The sequence below is a fragment of the Nycticebus coucang genome, chromosome 5, assembly GCF_027406575.1.
Source record: "Nycticebus coucang isolate mNycCou1 chromosome 5, mNycCou1.pri, whole genome shotgun sequence".
Taxonomy (NCBI): domain Eukaryota; kingdom Metazoa; phylum Chordata; class Mammalia; order Primates; family Lorisidae; genus Nycticebus; species Nycticebus coucang.
Window position 1 is genome coordinate 58791521 of NC_069784.1, and position 14953 is coordinate 58806473.

The window sequence follows — 14953 nt, forward strand, 5'->3', positions numbered from 1 at the left end:
CATATACCAAGGATGGTGGGTTCAAACCTGGCCCTGGCCAAACTGCAACAAAAAAATAGCCAGATGTTGTAGCCTGCACCTGTAGTCCCAGCTATTCGGGAGGCTGAGGCAGGAGTTGGAGGTAGCTGTGAGCTGTGTGACACTACAGCACTCTACACTCTACCACCCACCGAGGGCAACAAAGTGAAACTGTTTCTACAAAAAAAAAAAAAAAGAAGAAGAATTTAGCTTTTGCAACATGGTGGGCTGAAAGGAAAAGAATCAGGAATTAGTAAAGGGGAAAAGAACCAAAGACAGTGGGCTGACTTTAAAAGATAATACTGGTGTACTGGTGTTACCCTGGGCGGCACCTGTGGTTCAGTAGGTAGGGCGCCAGCCCCCATACACCAAGGGTGGCAGGTTCAAACACAGCCCCAGCCAAACTGAAACAAAAAAAATAGCCAGGCATTGTGGCGGGCACCTGTAGTCCCAGCTACTCGGGAGGCTGAGTACTCTACTGAGCACTCTACTGAGGGCGATAAAGTGAGACAGTCTCTTTTTTTTTTTTAATGTTTTTTTTTTTTTTGAGACAGAGCCTCAAACTGTTGCCCTCAGTAGAGTGCTGTGGCATCACAGCTCACAGCAACCTCAAACTCCTGGGCTTAAGTGATTCTCTTGCCTCAGCCTCCCAAGTAGCTTGGACTACAGGCACCCACCACAACACCTGGCTATTTTTTGGTTGCAGCCGTCATTGTTGTTTGGCAGGCACAGGCTGGATTCGAACCTGCCAGCTCAGGGGTATGTGGCTGGCGCCTTACCCGTGCTTGAGCCACAGACCCTGAGCCAAGACTCTGTCTCTTAAAAAAAAAAAAAAAAAAGATGGTACAGGCTCAAATTGTCTTTCTTTTTCTTTTTTTTTTTGAGACAGAATCTCACTTTGTCACTCTTGGTGGGCTTAAGCGATTCTTTTGTCTCAAACTTCTGAGTAGCTAGGACCACAGGCACCTGTCACAATGCCTGGCTATTTTTAGAGTTGGGATCTTGCTCTTGCGCAGGCTGGTCTCAAACTCCTAAGCTCAAGCAATCACCCACCTCAGCTTCCCAGAGTGCTAGGGTGACAGGTGTGATCCATCGCGCCTGGCCCCTCACTCCATTTTCTCTCTTTTTTTTTTTTGAGACAGAGTCTCAAGCCGTCACCATTGGTAGAGTGCCATGGTGTCACAGCTCACAGCAACCTCAAACTCTTGGGCTTAAGCAATTCTCTTGCCTCAGCCTCCTGAGTAACTGGGACTACAGGCGCCTGCCACAACACCCGGCTATTTTGTTTTGTTGTTTTGTTGTCCTTGTTTAGCTGGCCTGATCCAGGTTTGAACCCTCCAGCCTCAGTGGATGTGGCCGGCGCCCTACCCACTGAGCTACGGGCACCGCCCCTCACTCCATTCTTATTAGACATGTTTTATTGTACCTAGTGTACAAATGAGGAAACAGAGTTGGATAAGCTGAATAACTAAAGGGGGTCAGGCAACAAGTAACTGAACTAGGATTTGAACCCCTATCTGCTCTTACATATCATATCATAAGGCCTCCATCGAGCCTCACTTACAAATTTTCAGGGTCTCTAGCTTGCTATGACAATTAGGTCAAACGTCTAGAATTGGCTTTCCAGACTCACCATAACTTAGAAAGAGCAAGAGAGTTACAGTCAAGCCTTAATTTTTTTTTTTTTTTTTTTTGTAGAGACAGAGTTTCACTTCATCACCCTCGATAGAGTGCTATGACATCACAGCTTACAGCAACCTCCAACTCCTGGGTTCAGGCGATTCTCTTGCCTCAGCCTCCCGAGTAGCTGGGACTACAGGCACCTGCTACAACGCCCGGCTATTTTTTTTTTGTTGCAGTTTGGCCGAGACTGGGCTTGAACCCACCACCATTGGTATATGGGACCGGCGCCCTGCTCACTGAGCCACAGGCGCCGCCCAGTCAAGCCTTAATTTTGCTACTTGCCTTTCAACTGCTTATGGTCTGTTGTCATGATATAGCTCAATACACATTTGTTGTCAAATTTAGAGACTACTCAGGCAAGGTGGTTCATGCCCATAATCATAGCATTCTGAGAGGCTGAGATGGGAGGATACCTTGAGCTCAGGAGGGTTCAAGACTAGCCTGAGCAAGAGCGAGACCCCATCTCTGAAAAATAGCTGAATGTTGTGGCGGCCGTAGTCCCAGCTACTCGGGAGGCAGAGGCAAGAGGATCACTTGAGCCCAGGAGTTTGAGGTTGCTGTGAGCTATTTTGCCATGGCACTCTACCTAACAAGGGCGACAGAGTAAGACTCTGTCACAAAAAAAAAAGTCTGACCCCATCTCTACTAAAAATAGAAAAACTAGCCAGGCATCACGGTGGGTGCTTGTGGTCCCAGCTACTCAGGAGGCTTAGCAAAACAGGGAAATGGGGAAATGTGGTTAGGCATCCTGAGGGATTCACTCACCAGACTTGCAGTTTGATCTTCTTCCCCTCTATATTCACAGTGCGGATCTTGAAATCAATTCCTAGGGGTGGAAGGTGTGCACCAAAGTTGAGATGCGGGTGTGCATATAAATGTGCGTGCGCGTGACTGTGCGTGCGTGTGTGTATGTGTGTGTCTGGTGGGAAAGACAGGAACAGAGGAGAGTAGCAATGCCAGAAATTACCCAGGGGAGCAATCTTGTTGGAAATGCAGAACTAGAGAATTTTCCTTAAATTGTGTTTTTCTCTTTTCTTTTTAGATATGGGGTCTCACTATATTGCCCAGTCTGGTTGTACACTGACCTAAAGCAATCCTCCTGCCTTAGCCTCTGAGGCCATGTGCCAGTTCTCGAAGCTATACTTGCATAACAAGAATATGGTTTTCACTTAGATTTTGGAGGAGAGAAGGTGATACAAATTCTGCAGGGGGCTCTGTTGTTTTTTTTTTTTTTTTTTGAGACAGAGTCTCAAGCTGTCACCCCGTGTAGAGTGAATCATAGCTCTTAGCAACCTCCAACTCTTGGGCTCAAGTGATCCTCCTGCCTAAGTTTTTCTATTTTCATTATTTTTAGAGAGAGTCTCACTTTGTCACCCTCGGTAGAGTGCCATGGCAGCACAGCTCACAGCAACCTTCAGCTCTTGAACTTAGCCAATTCTCTTGCCTCAGCCTCCCAAGTAGAGTTTTTCTATTTTTAGTAGAGATAGGGTCTCAATTTTGCTCAGGCTAGTCTCAAACTCCTGAGCTCAAGCAATCCACCTGCGGCTCAAGGAGTAGGGCGCCGGTCCCATATGCCGGAGGTGGCGGGTTCAAACCTAGCCCCGGCCAAAAAAAAAAAAAAAAGACCCTCATGCCACCTCTAGAGTTCACTCAGCTATGTCAGCTGACAACCCTCTCAATTCAGTCTCTGTCTCCCCCCCCATATTACTTTCCTTATTTCTTCCCTTCTGTTTTCTTAGAGCCCTGTACTCTTAGTACTTCATCCACCCTCTTTTAAAGAGTAAGGAAAAAAGTAGGTGATGCCAGTCTATGTGAATTGACTAGTGGGCCAAGCTCAGAGCTACCAAATTCTAAGGCTAAAAAGTATTCCTCCTGGGACTGAATTAGAAAAAGGGGGCAGGCACTGTTTCTTTCTTTGTAACAGAATTGTTCTGAGTTACTTCCTGTCTTACTTTCCAAGCCTGAGATAACGATGAGAAAGGAGAAGAGGAAACAAGGTTCTAAGTAGCAACTTAGGTGCCTGCTGGGGGGTGTGTGTGTTGGGGGGCCCCAGGGAGATGTGTCACCAGGCTGAGTCAGAGACTCCAAAAGTCCCCTCATTTCCATTTTCCTCACCATACTGACTGCATGTTCATGATCACAGTCCTTGGGCCGCCCTCCAGCACATCCACCCACTCTGTTCAACCTTCCCTGATGCTTAAGCTGAGGAGCAGGAAGACTGGAAAGTAGGTGGTAAGGCGGGCACGCCATGGGAGTTTAAAGCTCACAGACAGCAGGCCAGCAGAACTGGGAGACAGACGTCAAGGGAGAGGAATATAGGAAATGTGGAGAGTGGATCAGGGGAGTTCTGGGTGGACATGGGGTGGGAAAAGAGTTAAGAGGGAAATGGAGAAGAGCTTGTGTGGATTTGGGGATACTAGGGAGATGTTATCAAGAAAACAAGGGGCTGGGCGACGCCTGTGGCTCAGTGAGTAGGGCGCCGGCCCCATATGCCGAGGGTGGCGGGTTCAAACCCAGCCCCGGCCAAACTGCAACAACAACAAAAAAAATAGCCGGGCGTTGTGGCGGGCGCCTGTAGTCCCAGCTGCTCGGGAGGCTGAGGCAAGAGAATCGCGTAAGCCCAAGAGTTAGAGGTTGCTGTGAGCCGTGTGACGCCCGGCACTCTACCGAGGGCGGTACAGTGAGACTCTGTCTCCACAAAAAAAAAAATAAAAAAAGAAAAAAGAAAACAAGGGGCTGGCAGCTACTGAAAGAGTTACCTGGAGGCTTTAGAGAGGTTAAAGGTTTGGATACCATCCAGACATGTATGGGGGTGGGTGGATTTGAAACAGAGTTTGAGGGACTGCAATTTAGGAGTCTTACTCCAAGGGATTGAAAAGTGGGGTTACTAGTAAACTAGAAGACTGAGGATGAGGTCCGGGGGAGAATTGGGGGCCAGTGGGCTCACCGATGGTGGAGATGTACGTATTGTTGAAGTTGTCCTCTGCAAAGCGAATGATCAGACAAGTCTTGCCCACCCCGGAGTCACCGATCAGCAGTAACTTGAAGAGGTGGTCGTAGGCTTTGGCCATGGCGGACACTGGGGGAGCCGGGGTTGAGGCGGGGCAGCGACCAGGCCGATGAGACAGGATTGGAGCGTCAGCTGAGAGAGCCCGGGCCGGGAAGACGCTTTCCTCGCTCTGCCCGCCCAGGCTCCGGGAACCAGCAGGGCCGCGCCTCCAGAGCCCCGCCCGCCCGTGAACTCCCGCCGGGGCCGTCCCAGCCTTTGTGCGCCGGTCTCCCCCGCCGCCCCCCCGTCCTTTGGCTAACTAGCGTTGCCTCTTCCATCCTTGGCCCAGAGAGGTCAGGCAAAGGTTAAGTGAGTTTGAAGCAAGAAGTGGGGAAGAGGAATGTTAGAGGGATTAGGACAAGGGCAAGGTTTTAGGAATCAGGCTGAAGGTGGGATGGCACTGGAGACTCCTTTTTAGAGGGCTGTTCCAGGAAGGTAGAAGTTGGGCTACGCCGGGTTTCAGGGTGCTGTGCAAAAGGCAGTTCTGAGAACCCAGCGCCAGGGTCTCCGGCCCTCCAAGCTGCAGATCCCGGCGCTCTCCAAGAGCCCAGGGCCAGGAGTGAGGGCGGCACGCGGCATCAGCGCGCCCCCTGCCGGGACCCAGCATCGTTGCGCGGACGCCGGCCCCGCCCGCCCGCCTGTCCCGGCGCAACCGGGGCCCTGCGTGGGGCTCCTCCGACCGGATGGGTCAGGAAGACAGGTTAGGACGCAAGCAATTATTCTTCATGTGAACATCCTGATACCTCACTGACCCCCTGTGAATGTGTGTCCTTGGCAGCGCGGAAGCTGAATACGGAGACCATGGCTATCAAGAAACAAGTTTATCACTACCTTCGGAAACAAAAACGCAAAATGTTTGCTTTCCTAACAGTGGGTCCGTAGACTTGTCCTTGGATAGAAGTATGTACCGATTGTGAAAAGGTATCCTTGGACATTTCCATGCCCTTGTCACATTCTGTGTCCATATTTGTCCCTTCGGAGACACAAACTATTTACTCTCATGTTATTCCCCCCCTCTCGTTATTGCTTCAAGCTCCACGTGTGTTCTCGATTTTACCTCACCAACCAAACCACGTCGTAGCTACCCTTTAAATTACTCTTTAATTTCCATGGATTAGGGCGGCGCCTGTGGCTCAGTCGGTAGGGCGCCGGCCCCATATACCGAGGGTGGCGGGTACAAACCTCTACCCCTGCCAAACTGCAACCAAAAAATAGCCGGGTGTCGTGGGGGGCGCCTGTAGTCCCAGCTACTTGGGAGGCTGAGGCAAGAGAATCGCTTAAGCCCAGGAGTTGGAGGTTGTTGTGAGCTGTGTGAGGCCACGGCACTCTACCGAGGGCCATAAAGTGAAGACTCCGTCTCTACAAAAAAAAAAAAAAATTTCCATGGATTATTCTGATAAAAATACATCTTTTTTTTTTTTTAAGCTTATTTCGGGCTCGGCGCCCGTAGCACAATGGTTACGGCTCTGGCCACATATACCGGGGCAGACGGGTTCGAGCCCGGCCCGGGCCTGCCAATCAACAATGACAACTGCAACAGAAAATAGCCGGGGTCATGCTAGGCGCTGGTAGTCCCAGCTACTCGGGAGGCTGAGGCAAGAGAATCACTTAGGGCTCGGCGCCTGTGGCTCAAGCAGCTAATGCGCCAGCCACATACACCTGAGCTGGTGGGTTCGAATCCAGCTTGGGCCTGCCAAACAACAATGACAGACCAAAAAAAAAAAAAAATAGCCGGGTGTTGTGGTAGGCGCCTGTAATGCCAGCTACTTGGGAGGCAGAGGCAGTAGAATCGTTTGAGCCCAGGAGTTGGAGGTTGCTATGAGCTGTGATGCCATGGCACTGTACCCAGGGCGACAGCTTGAGGCTCTGTCTCAAAAAAAAAAAAAAAAAAATCACTTGGGCCCAAGAGTTGGAAGTTGCTCTGAACTGTGTATCAAAAAATAAATAAATAGGGGCGGCGCCTGTGGCTCAGTCGGTAGGGCGCCGGCCCCATATACCGAGGGTGGCAGGTTCAAACCCGGCCCCGGCCAAGCTGCAACCAAAAAATAGCCGGGAGTTGTGGCGGGTGCCTGTAGTCCCAGCTACTCGGGAGGCTGAGGCAAGAGAATCCCTTAAGCCCAGGAGTTGGAGATTGCTGTGAGCTGTGTGAGGCCACGGCACTCTACCGAGGGCCATAAAGTGAGACTCTGTCTCTACAAAAAAAAAAATAATAAAAATAAATAAATAAAAGGCTTATTTCGCCTGGATGTGGACCTTTCATCCCCAGTGATATATTATTCTTCCTCATGTCTCTGAGCTGTGCTTATGCTAACATATTCCTGCTTTCAGGGGACTCTTGTCTTACAGCACTCTTTGTGGGTTTTTTGCAGTTTTTGGCTGTGGCTGGGTTTGAACCCACCACCTCCGGCATATGGGGCTGGTGCCCTATTCCTTTGAGCCACAGGCGCCGCCCTTTTGTTTGTTTTTTAAAGCAGGCCCAGGCCGGGTTCAAACCCACCAGCCCTGGAACATGTGGCCAGTGCCCTAACCATTGAGCTATGGGTGCCCAGCTGCATCGCGCTCTTTTCTTTTTTTTTTTTTTTTTTTTGCAGTTTTTGGCCAGGGCCAGGTTTAAACCCAATACCCCTGGTATGTGGGCCAGTGGCCTATTCCTTGAGCCACAGGCGCTACCCGGCGCTGCACTCTTTGCTTAGCTCTCAAAGCCCCAGAAACAATGCCTTTCCCCTCAATTATGCCAGGCACATTCTAGCCTTGGATTTTGTATTCACAGGCTCTTTCCTCAGCCTAAAATGCTCTTCTCCCAGACACGTGCTTGGCTGGCTCCTTGTCTTTCGGATTTCCTAAATGTCACTTCCCCTAGTTCCTCAGAGGTTTCTCTGACCCATCAGCAGTGGACTGGAATCAGTTTTTTGGTTTCTCTCTCTCGCTCTCTCTTTTTTTTTTTTTTTTTTGAGACAGAGTCTCACTATGTTGCCCTTGGTAGAGTGCCGTGGCATCACAGCTCACAGCAACCACCAACTCTTGGGCTTAAGCAACTCTCTTGCCTCAGCCTCCCAAGTAGCTGAGACTACAGACGACTGCCACAACGCCCGGCTATTTTTTTGTTGCAGTTGTTTAGCTGGCCTGGGCCAGGTTCCAATCCACCATCCTCCCTCAGTGTATGTGGCTGGCACCCTAACCACTATGCGCCAAGCATTTTTTTTGTTTTGTTTTTGCAATTTCAAACTCTTGGACTCAAGTGATCTTCTTGTCTTAGCATCCCAAGTAGCTGGGACTACAGGAGCCTGCCACAACACCGGGCTATTTTTAGAGTGTTAGGATAGAATTAGTTCTTATCACCTTATACGAAAAGATTGCATACATCTTTTATCAACATATGTTCAATGATGTTACTTTGGTAGTTTAAAATCAGCCACTGTGAAAACATTGACATCACTGAAATTAACAAGGACTACAAATTAAAGCTTTTCTTGGTAATCAAACATTTACCATAGGCCAGCTGAGGTGGCTCACACCTATAATTGTGTTGCCTCTGCTTGGTGAGTTGTGAGTACCTGGGACTACAGTCACCTGACACTACTCCCGGCTAGCTTTTCTATTTTCAGTAGAAACAGGGTCTTGCTCTTGCTCAGGCTGGTCTTGAACTCCTTAGCTCAAGCAATCCACTGGCTTTGGCCTCCCAGAGGCATGAGCAACTACACCCAGCCTAACAAATGGACATTCTAATTTTTTTTTTTTTTTTTTTTTGGAGACAGAGTCTCAAGCTGTCGCCCTGGGTACAGTGCTGTGGCGTCACAGCACACAGCCAACCTCAAACTCTTGGGCTGAAGCGATTCTCTTGCCTCAGCCTCCCAAGTAGCTGGGACTATAGGCACCCGCCACAACACCTGGCTATTTTTTAGAAACGGGGGTCTTACTTTTGCTCAGGCTGCTCTCAAACCTGTGAGCTCAGGCAGTCCTCCCATGTCAGCCTCCCAAGTGCTGGATTACAGGCGTGAGCCACCGTGCCTGGCCAGAGTCTCACTTTCTTATCCTTGGTAGAGTGCTGTGGCATCATAGCTCACAGCAACCTCAAACTCCTGTGCTCAAGCACTTCTCTTGCCTCAGCCTCCCACGTTAGCTGGGACTACAGTGCCTGTCACATGCCCATCTATTTTAGAGACAGGGTCTAGCTTTTTTTTTTTTTTTCTTTTTGTAGAGACAGAGTCTCACTTTATTGCCATGGTAGAGTGCCGTGGTGTCACACAGCTCACAGCAACCTCCAACTTCTGGGCTTAGGTGATTCTCTTGCCTCAGCCTCCCAAGCAGATGGGACTACAGTCACCCACCACAATGCCCGGCTATTTTTTTATTGCAGTTTGGCCAGGGCCGGGTTTGAACCCGCCACCCTTGGTATATGCAGCTGGCACCCTATCCACTGAGTCACAGGTGCCCCCCCACCTTTTTTTTTGAGACAGTGTCACTATGTTGCCATATATCCTCTGTAGAGTACTGTGGTATCACATCTCACGGCAACCTCAAACTCTTGGGCTCTTTTTTTTTTGCAGTTTTTGGCTGGGGCTGGGTTTGAACCCACCACCTCTGGCATATGGGGCCAGCGCCCTACTCCTTTGAGCCACAGGCGCTGCCCAAACTCTTGGGCTCTTGGGCTCAAGAGATTCTCTTGCCTCAGTCTCCTGAGTAACTGGGACTACAGGCACCTGCCACAATGCCCAGCTATTTTTTTTTTTTTTTGTAGTTGTCATTGTTTTTTGCAGGCCCAGGCAAAAAACATGAGGCCAGTTGATGTGTTAAGAACCAGTGACTGGCCTCGGCACCTATGGCTCAAGCAGCTAAGATGCCAGCCACATACACCTGAGCTGGCGCGTTAGAATCCAGCCCGGGCCTGCCAAACAATGACGGCTGCAACCAAAAAATAGCCAGCAGTTGTGGTGGGTGCCTGTAGTCCCAGCTACTTGGGAGGCAGAAGCAGGAGAATTGCTTGAGCCCAGGAGTTGGAGGTTGCTGTGAGCTGTGATGCTCTGTCTCAAAAAAAAAAACAAAAAAAAGAACCAGAGACTGTCCTTGTAAGCATGTGCTCACAAGGACAGTCACTGGTTCTCAACACATCAAAGGAAACGCTGAGAGCAAGACATTCTCCTAGCAAGACTAGAGAAATCTTGTAACTTGGAGGCAAGCCCCAAGTAACTCAGTATTCCAGAATGAGATAAGATGGGTTACTCAATAATAAGCAGGTGTTAAACATTAAACATCTTTTTTTTATTTTTTTGCAGTTTTGGCCAGGGCCAGGCTTGAACCCACCACCCCTGGTATATGGGGCCAGAGCCTTACTCCTTGAGCCACAGGCCCCACCCAACCTTAAACATCTTATGGTACTTCATTGAGGGAGTTGTGGAGTAAGCCCGTACGTAGTTTCCTTTTTGTGGTCTTTAAGCAAGTAGCTCCTGTATGTCATTACACAGCACTCTTCACACCTGTTATCCCCGCAATAAGTAGCCACTACAAGGGCTGTGGGAGGCTCTTCTGCACCTCTAGAGAGCCTCACGTCTTGCAAGCTAGTACTTTTTTTTTTTTGTAGAGACAGAGTCTCACTTTATGGCCCCCGGTAGAGTGCCATGGCCTCACACAGCTCACAGCAACCTCCAACTCCTGGGCTTAAGCGATTCTCTTGCCTCAGCCTCCCGAGTAGCTGGGACTACAGGCGCCCGCCACAACGCCCAGCTATTTTTTGGTTGCGGTTTGGCCGGGGCCGGGTTTGAACCTGCTACCCTCGGTATATGGGGCCGGCGCCTTACCAACTGAGTCACAGGCGCCTCCCGCAAGCTAGTACTTTCAATCTGGGTCCTGGCTGTTTCCTTCCAGCAGCTCCAGCCCTGGTGAATGTGACCAGCGCCACAGCCACTGAGCTATGGGCACTGAGCCCAGGGTCAAGCTCTTGCTCAGGCTAGTCTCAAACTCCTGAGCTAAGGCAATCCACCAGCCTAGGCCTCCCAGAGTGCTAGGTAGGATCGAATGAGCTCCCTTGTCCAGTGCTACAAATGGACATTCTAAACCAGCAGTGTCTGACCTTTTTTTTTTTTTTTCTCTTCCACATGTTGGAAGAACAAGAGTTGTCTTGGGCCATACATTAACTACACAAACACGAAATAAAGCTAATTAACTAAAATAAGATCCCTGCATACTTTTCATGATATCTGACACCACAAATAAGCAAAAAATATCCTCACAAAATCAGCATGTGGTGGGTTGGTGTGGTGGCTCTTGCCTGTAATCCCAGCACTCTGGGAGGCAGAGGCTAGTGGATTGCTTAAGCTCAGGAGTTTGAGACTAACCTGAGCAAATGCAAGACCCCCATCTCTACAAAAAATAGAAAAAATACCTAGGGGTGTGTTGTGGTAGGCAACTGTAGTCTCAGATACTCCTCTTGGGCCCAGGAGTCTGAGGTTGCTGTGAGCTATATGCTATGGCACTCTAGTCTCAGAGTGACACTCTGTTCAAAAAAAAAAAAAAAAAAATCATGAGCTCATGAGTTCAAGACCACCCTGAGCAAGAGTGAGACCTTGTCTCTAAAAAGAGCTGGGGACAGTGCCTGTAGCTCAGTGGGTAGGGTGTTAGCCCCACATACTGAGGGTGGCAGGTTCGAACCTGGCCTGGCCAAACTGCAACAAAAAATAGCCAAGCGTTGTGGCCCCACTCCTGTAGTCCCAACTACTCGGGAGGTTGAGGCAAGAGAATGGCCTAAGCCCAGGAGTTGGAGGTTGCTGTGAGTTGTGATGCCACAGCACTCTACCAAGGGTGAGTAAATGAGACTCTCACAAAAACAAAAACAAAAACAGGTCAGCGCCTGTGGCTCAAAGGAGTAGGGCGCCAGCCCCATATCCAGAGGTAGTGGGTTCAAACCCAGCCCCAGCCAAAAACTGCAACCCACCCCCCCAAAAAAAAACCACAACAACAACAACAAAAAATAACTCAGCATGTAGCCCATGGGCTGCAGATTGGACACTTCCTTAAACCGTTGGTCATTATTATTACAGAAGACAATGTCTTCCTTTTCATTCTCTGGCAAGGAAGTCAATGTGTGGAAAACAATGTGGGAGCGTAAACTTGCAAAACTTTATTGGAAGTCAGCTGAGTAGTACTTCCCAGTATCCCTAGTTTTGATTCAACAATTGAATTTTTTTCAACAATTCAATTTTTAGAGAATTTTCTAAGACTATAATCATACAGGTGGAAAGTAATCTATACCCATATACCTGTTACCATATTTACATCTTTACTTTTTTTTCCAAAATTCTTATAATTTATTTGAAAAGATGTAACTTTGTTCTCAAATGTAATTTAAAAAAGCTATTTAGTCCCAAATATGTTTAAAGGAAAGTTCACACCTTTTACAGATACAGAATTTCAGTTTACACATATTTTGGAAGGCATCTCCTTCAGTGGTGATGCAGGATCTTACTGCTAAATGCTATTTCTGCTTTCCTTGTGTATGTTTTTTATTCTATTTGTCTTGATCCTGCTGGGACGTGTTCAGCACGGAAGGCCAGATGCAAATTCAGTATTGTTCCTTATGCCTTCCCTTTCTCACATGTGTAATTTATGTCCCGGCCAGCTGTTAGCCATTTATTGGAGAGGGCATGGTTGTAGTTGGGAATGGCTGCTTTTCAGCCTTTATCTTTTATGGATGTGTTTGGCAAATCAGTCTGGAGTGCAGGGGAGGATGAAAGGAAGTGGACTTAGGTACACCTTTCATTGGTTAAGTAGCCTATAATCTAACTTTTCGTTCTGGAAACTGTAAGCACGTTTAGGTTGGGTTTCAGAACCATGGATAAGTTTTAGGTGGGACTGAAATAAGAAAGATTCTCTACAATTTATAATTTTAAATCCTTAGTCCATCAATCTTCAATAAAAAACAATTCCGTTTTGGCCTGGCTCACTGGGAGGTCATGTGGCTGCTCACCTCAGCTGTACATTAGCAGGAGAGGGCCTGGTGGTTATAGATAGAGCTTGATGAGTTCATCACTGACTGCTGAGGGGGTCAGCACTCCCAGGTCTGTAAACAGCAGCGTGATTAGAGAAGGGGCAGTGTAGTCGACCCACGGATGCTCCTCTCTGAGATCTTGTCCAGTCTGCACAGACCTGAGAGTATGTGCTTTATACTTGAACTTATCTGGGACATCTTGCCGGTTTAGTGGAAAGAGCCGCACAAACTTGAAACTTTCTGCAACCACATAAAAAGGCTTGTTCTGTGCTTTGGCACACACAGCCATCTGGTTGGTTCCAATCTTGTTAATAATTCCTCCGTTTTCAACAACTCCTTCTGCACCAACTATGACAAGATCTGCTTTCTCCATGATATAACCAACAGCAGCATCCAGCACCACAGTGACAGGGATGTTGAGCTGGCAGAGGGCTTTGGCCATTTTCTTACCTGATAAATCAGGCTGTGACTCTGTATACACTGAATCTCTTCTTGGCTGCCACAGCTGCTTCTAGGACTCTCAGGACCACTCTGGAGTAGGCGTGAGTCAGTATTTTTGCTCCATCTTTGATGAAAGTATGGCACAAATCTGCAATCTTATTTCTTTTTTTGTAGAGACAGAGTCTCACTTTATGGCCCTCTGTAGAGTGCCGTGGCCTCACACAGCTCACAGCAACCTCCAACTCCTGGGCTTAAGCGATTCTCTTGCCTCAGCCTCCCGAGTAGCTGGGACTACAGGCACCCGCCACAACGCCCGGCTATTTTTTGGTTGCAGTTTGGCCGGGGCCGGGTTTGAACCCGCCACCCTCGGCATATGGGGCCGGTGCCCTACCTACTGAGCCACAGGCGCCGCCCTGCAATCTTATTTCTTGACAGTGATATTCTCTTGAGAAAAAGTTCTCTGGGCGGCACCTGTGGCTCAGTGAGTAGGGCACCGGCCCCATATGCCGAGGGTGGCGGGTTCAAACCCAGCCCCGGCCAAACTGCAACAAAAAAAATAGCCGGGCGTTGTGGCGGGCGCCTGTAGTCCCAGCTGCTTGGGAGGCTGAGGCAAGAGAATCCCGTAAGCCCAAGAGTAAGAGGTTGCTGTGAGCCGTGAGACGCCACGGCACTCTACCCGAGGGCAGTATAGTGAGACTCTGTCTCTACAAAAAAAAAAAAAAAAAAAGAGAAAAAGTTCTCCCCGCTCAATCATAATCTTTTTACATTTGGAGTAATCAAAGTATTCCAGGGAGGTAAGGCTGATGAAGCGAAGAAAGAGCTCCCTGCCAGAGGACACTGCCACAGAGGAGTCCACACCACACAGGGTCTCTATTGCACTGGTGAGGTTTGCTCTCAGGCCTTGGATTGTCTCCCTTTTATCTCTCTTCAAAAACTCCAGTAAAGTCCGGATGGCAACCACCGCTGAGGCCATGTCAGGATCTTCTTTCATCTGAGACTTAAAGTATTCAATTAACTCCCTGTCGTCCACGGTGCCCTTAGGACTGAGGAGCCAGAGTCCTGGAGCCGCCCACCCTGCCTCGAGCGAGTTCAGCAACCGGGCTGACTGCAAGCCACGGAGATTCTACCTTTTTTTTTTTTTGAGACAGAGCCTCAGGCTCCCAGCCTCCAACCCTTCGGCTTAAGCGATTCTCTTGCCTCAGCCTCCCAAGTAGCTGGGAGTACAGGTGCCCGCCACAACACCCGGCTGTTTTTTTGTTGCATTTTGCCCGGGGCCGGGTTTGAACCCACCACCCTCGGTATATGGGGCCAGCACCTTACCGACTGAGCCACAGGTGCCACCCAGTAAAATAAAATTATTTTGTGGGTGGCGCCTGTGGCTCAGTGGGTAGGGCGCCGGCCCCATATACTTAGGGTTCAAACCCAGCCTCGGCCATGGCACTCTACCTAGGGCCATAAAATGCAACTCTGTCTCTACAAAAAAAAAAATAATAATAATAATTTTATTTTATTTATTATTTATTTATTTTTGAGACAGAGCCTCAAGCTGTCGTCCTGGGCAGCTTGGCATCACGGCTCACAGCAACCTCCAGCTCCTGGGGTCAAGCGAGTCTCCTGCCTCCGCCTCCCAGGTAGCCGGGACCACAGGCGCCCGCCACAACGCCCGGCTTTTTTTTGTATAGACAGAGTCTCACTGTACCGCCCTCGGGTAGAGTGCCGGGCGTCACACGGCTCACAGCAACCTCTAACGCCTGGGCTTACGCGATTCTCTTGCCTCAGCC

At 49.1% G+C, this 14953-nt stretch overlaps 1 protein-coding gene and 1 pseudogene across 6 annotated transcripts in view; both read right to left on the minus strand.

Moving 5' to 3' along the window:
- The window catches only part of RAB13 (RAB13, member RAS oncogene family), a 17348-nt gene extending 11862 nt beyond the window's left edge, over positions 1-5486 (minus strand). For 2 of the 5 annotated variants that reach the window (XR_008380257.1, XR_008380256.1), the window contains exons 1-2: positions 4649-5486; positions 2467-2527 (exon numbers count right to left, since the gene is read on the minus strand). Coding sequence is in view for 2 of the 5 variants with exons in the window: in XM_053592506.1 (XP_053448481.1) it covers positions 2467-2527; positions 4649-4772 (185 nt within the window). In the remaining 3 variants the exon portion in view is untranslated. Of the gene's footprint in view, positions 1-2466; positions 2528-4648 lie in introns of those variants that run through there. The other 3 variants (XM_053592506.1, XM_053592505.1, XM_053592507.1) reach the window with 3 other exon arrangements.
- A 6297-nt stretch (positions 5487-11783) lies between these two features.
- LOC128586570 (translation initiation factor eIF-2B subunit alpha-like) lies at positions 11784-14215 on the minus strand (annotated as a pseudogene). The gene is made up of 3 exons (XR_008380259.1): positions 13881-14215; positions 13564-13585; positions 11784-13334 (listed from the first exon to the last, which is right to left on the minus strand). The product of XR_008380259.1 is annotated as a translation initiation factor eIF-2B subunit alpha-like (transcript).
- Positions 14216-14953: the final 738 nt, after the last annotated feature.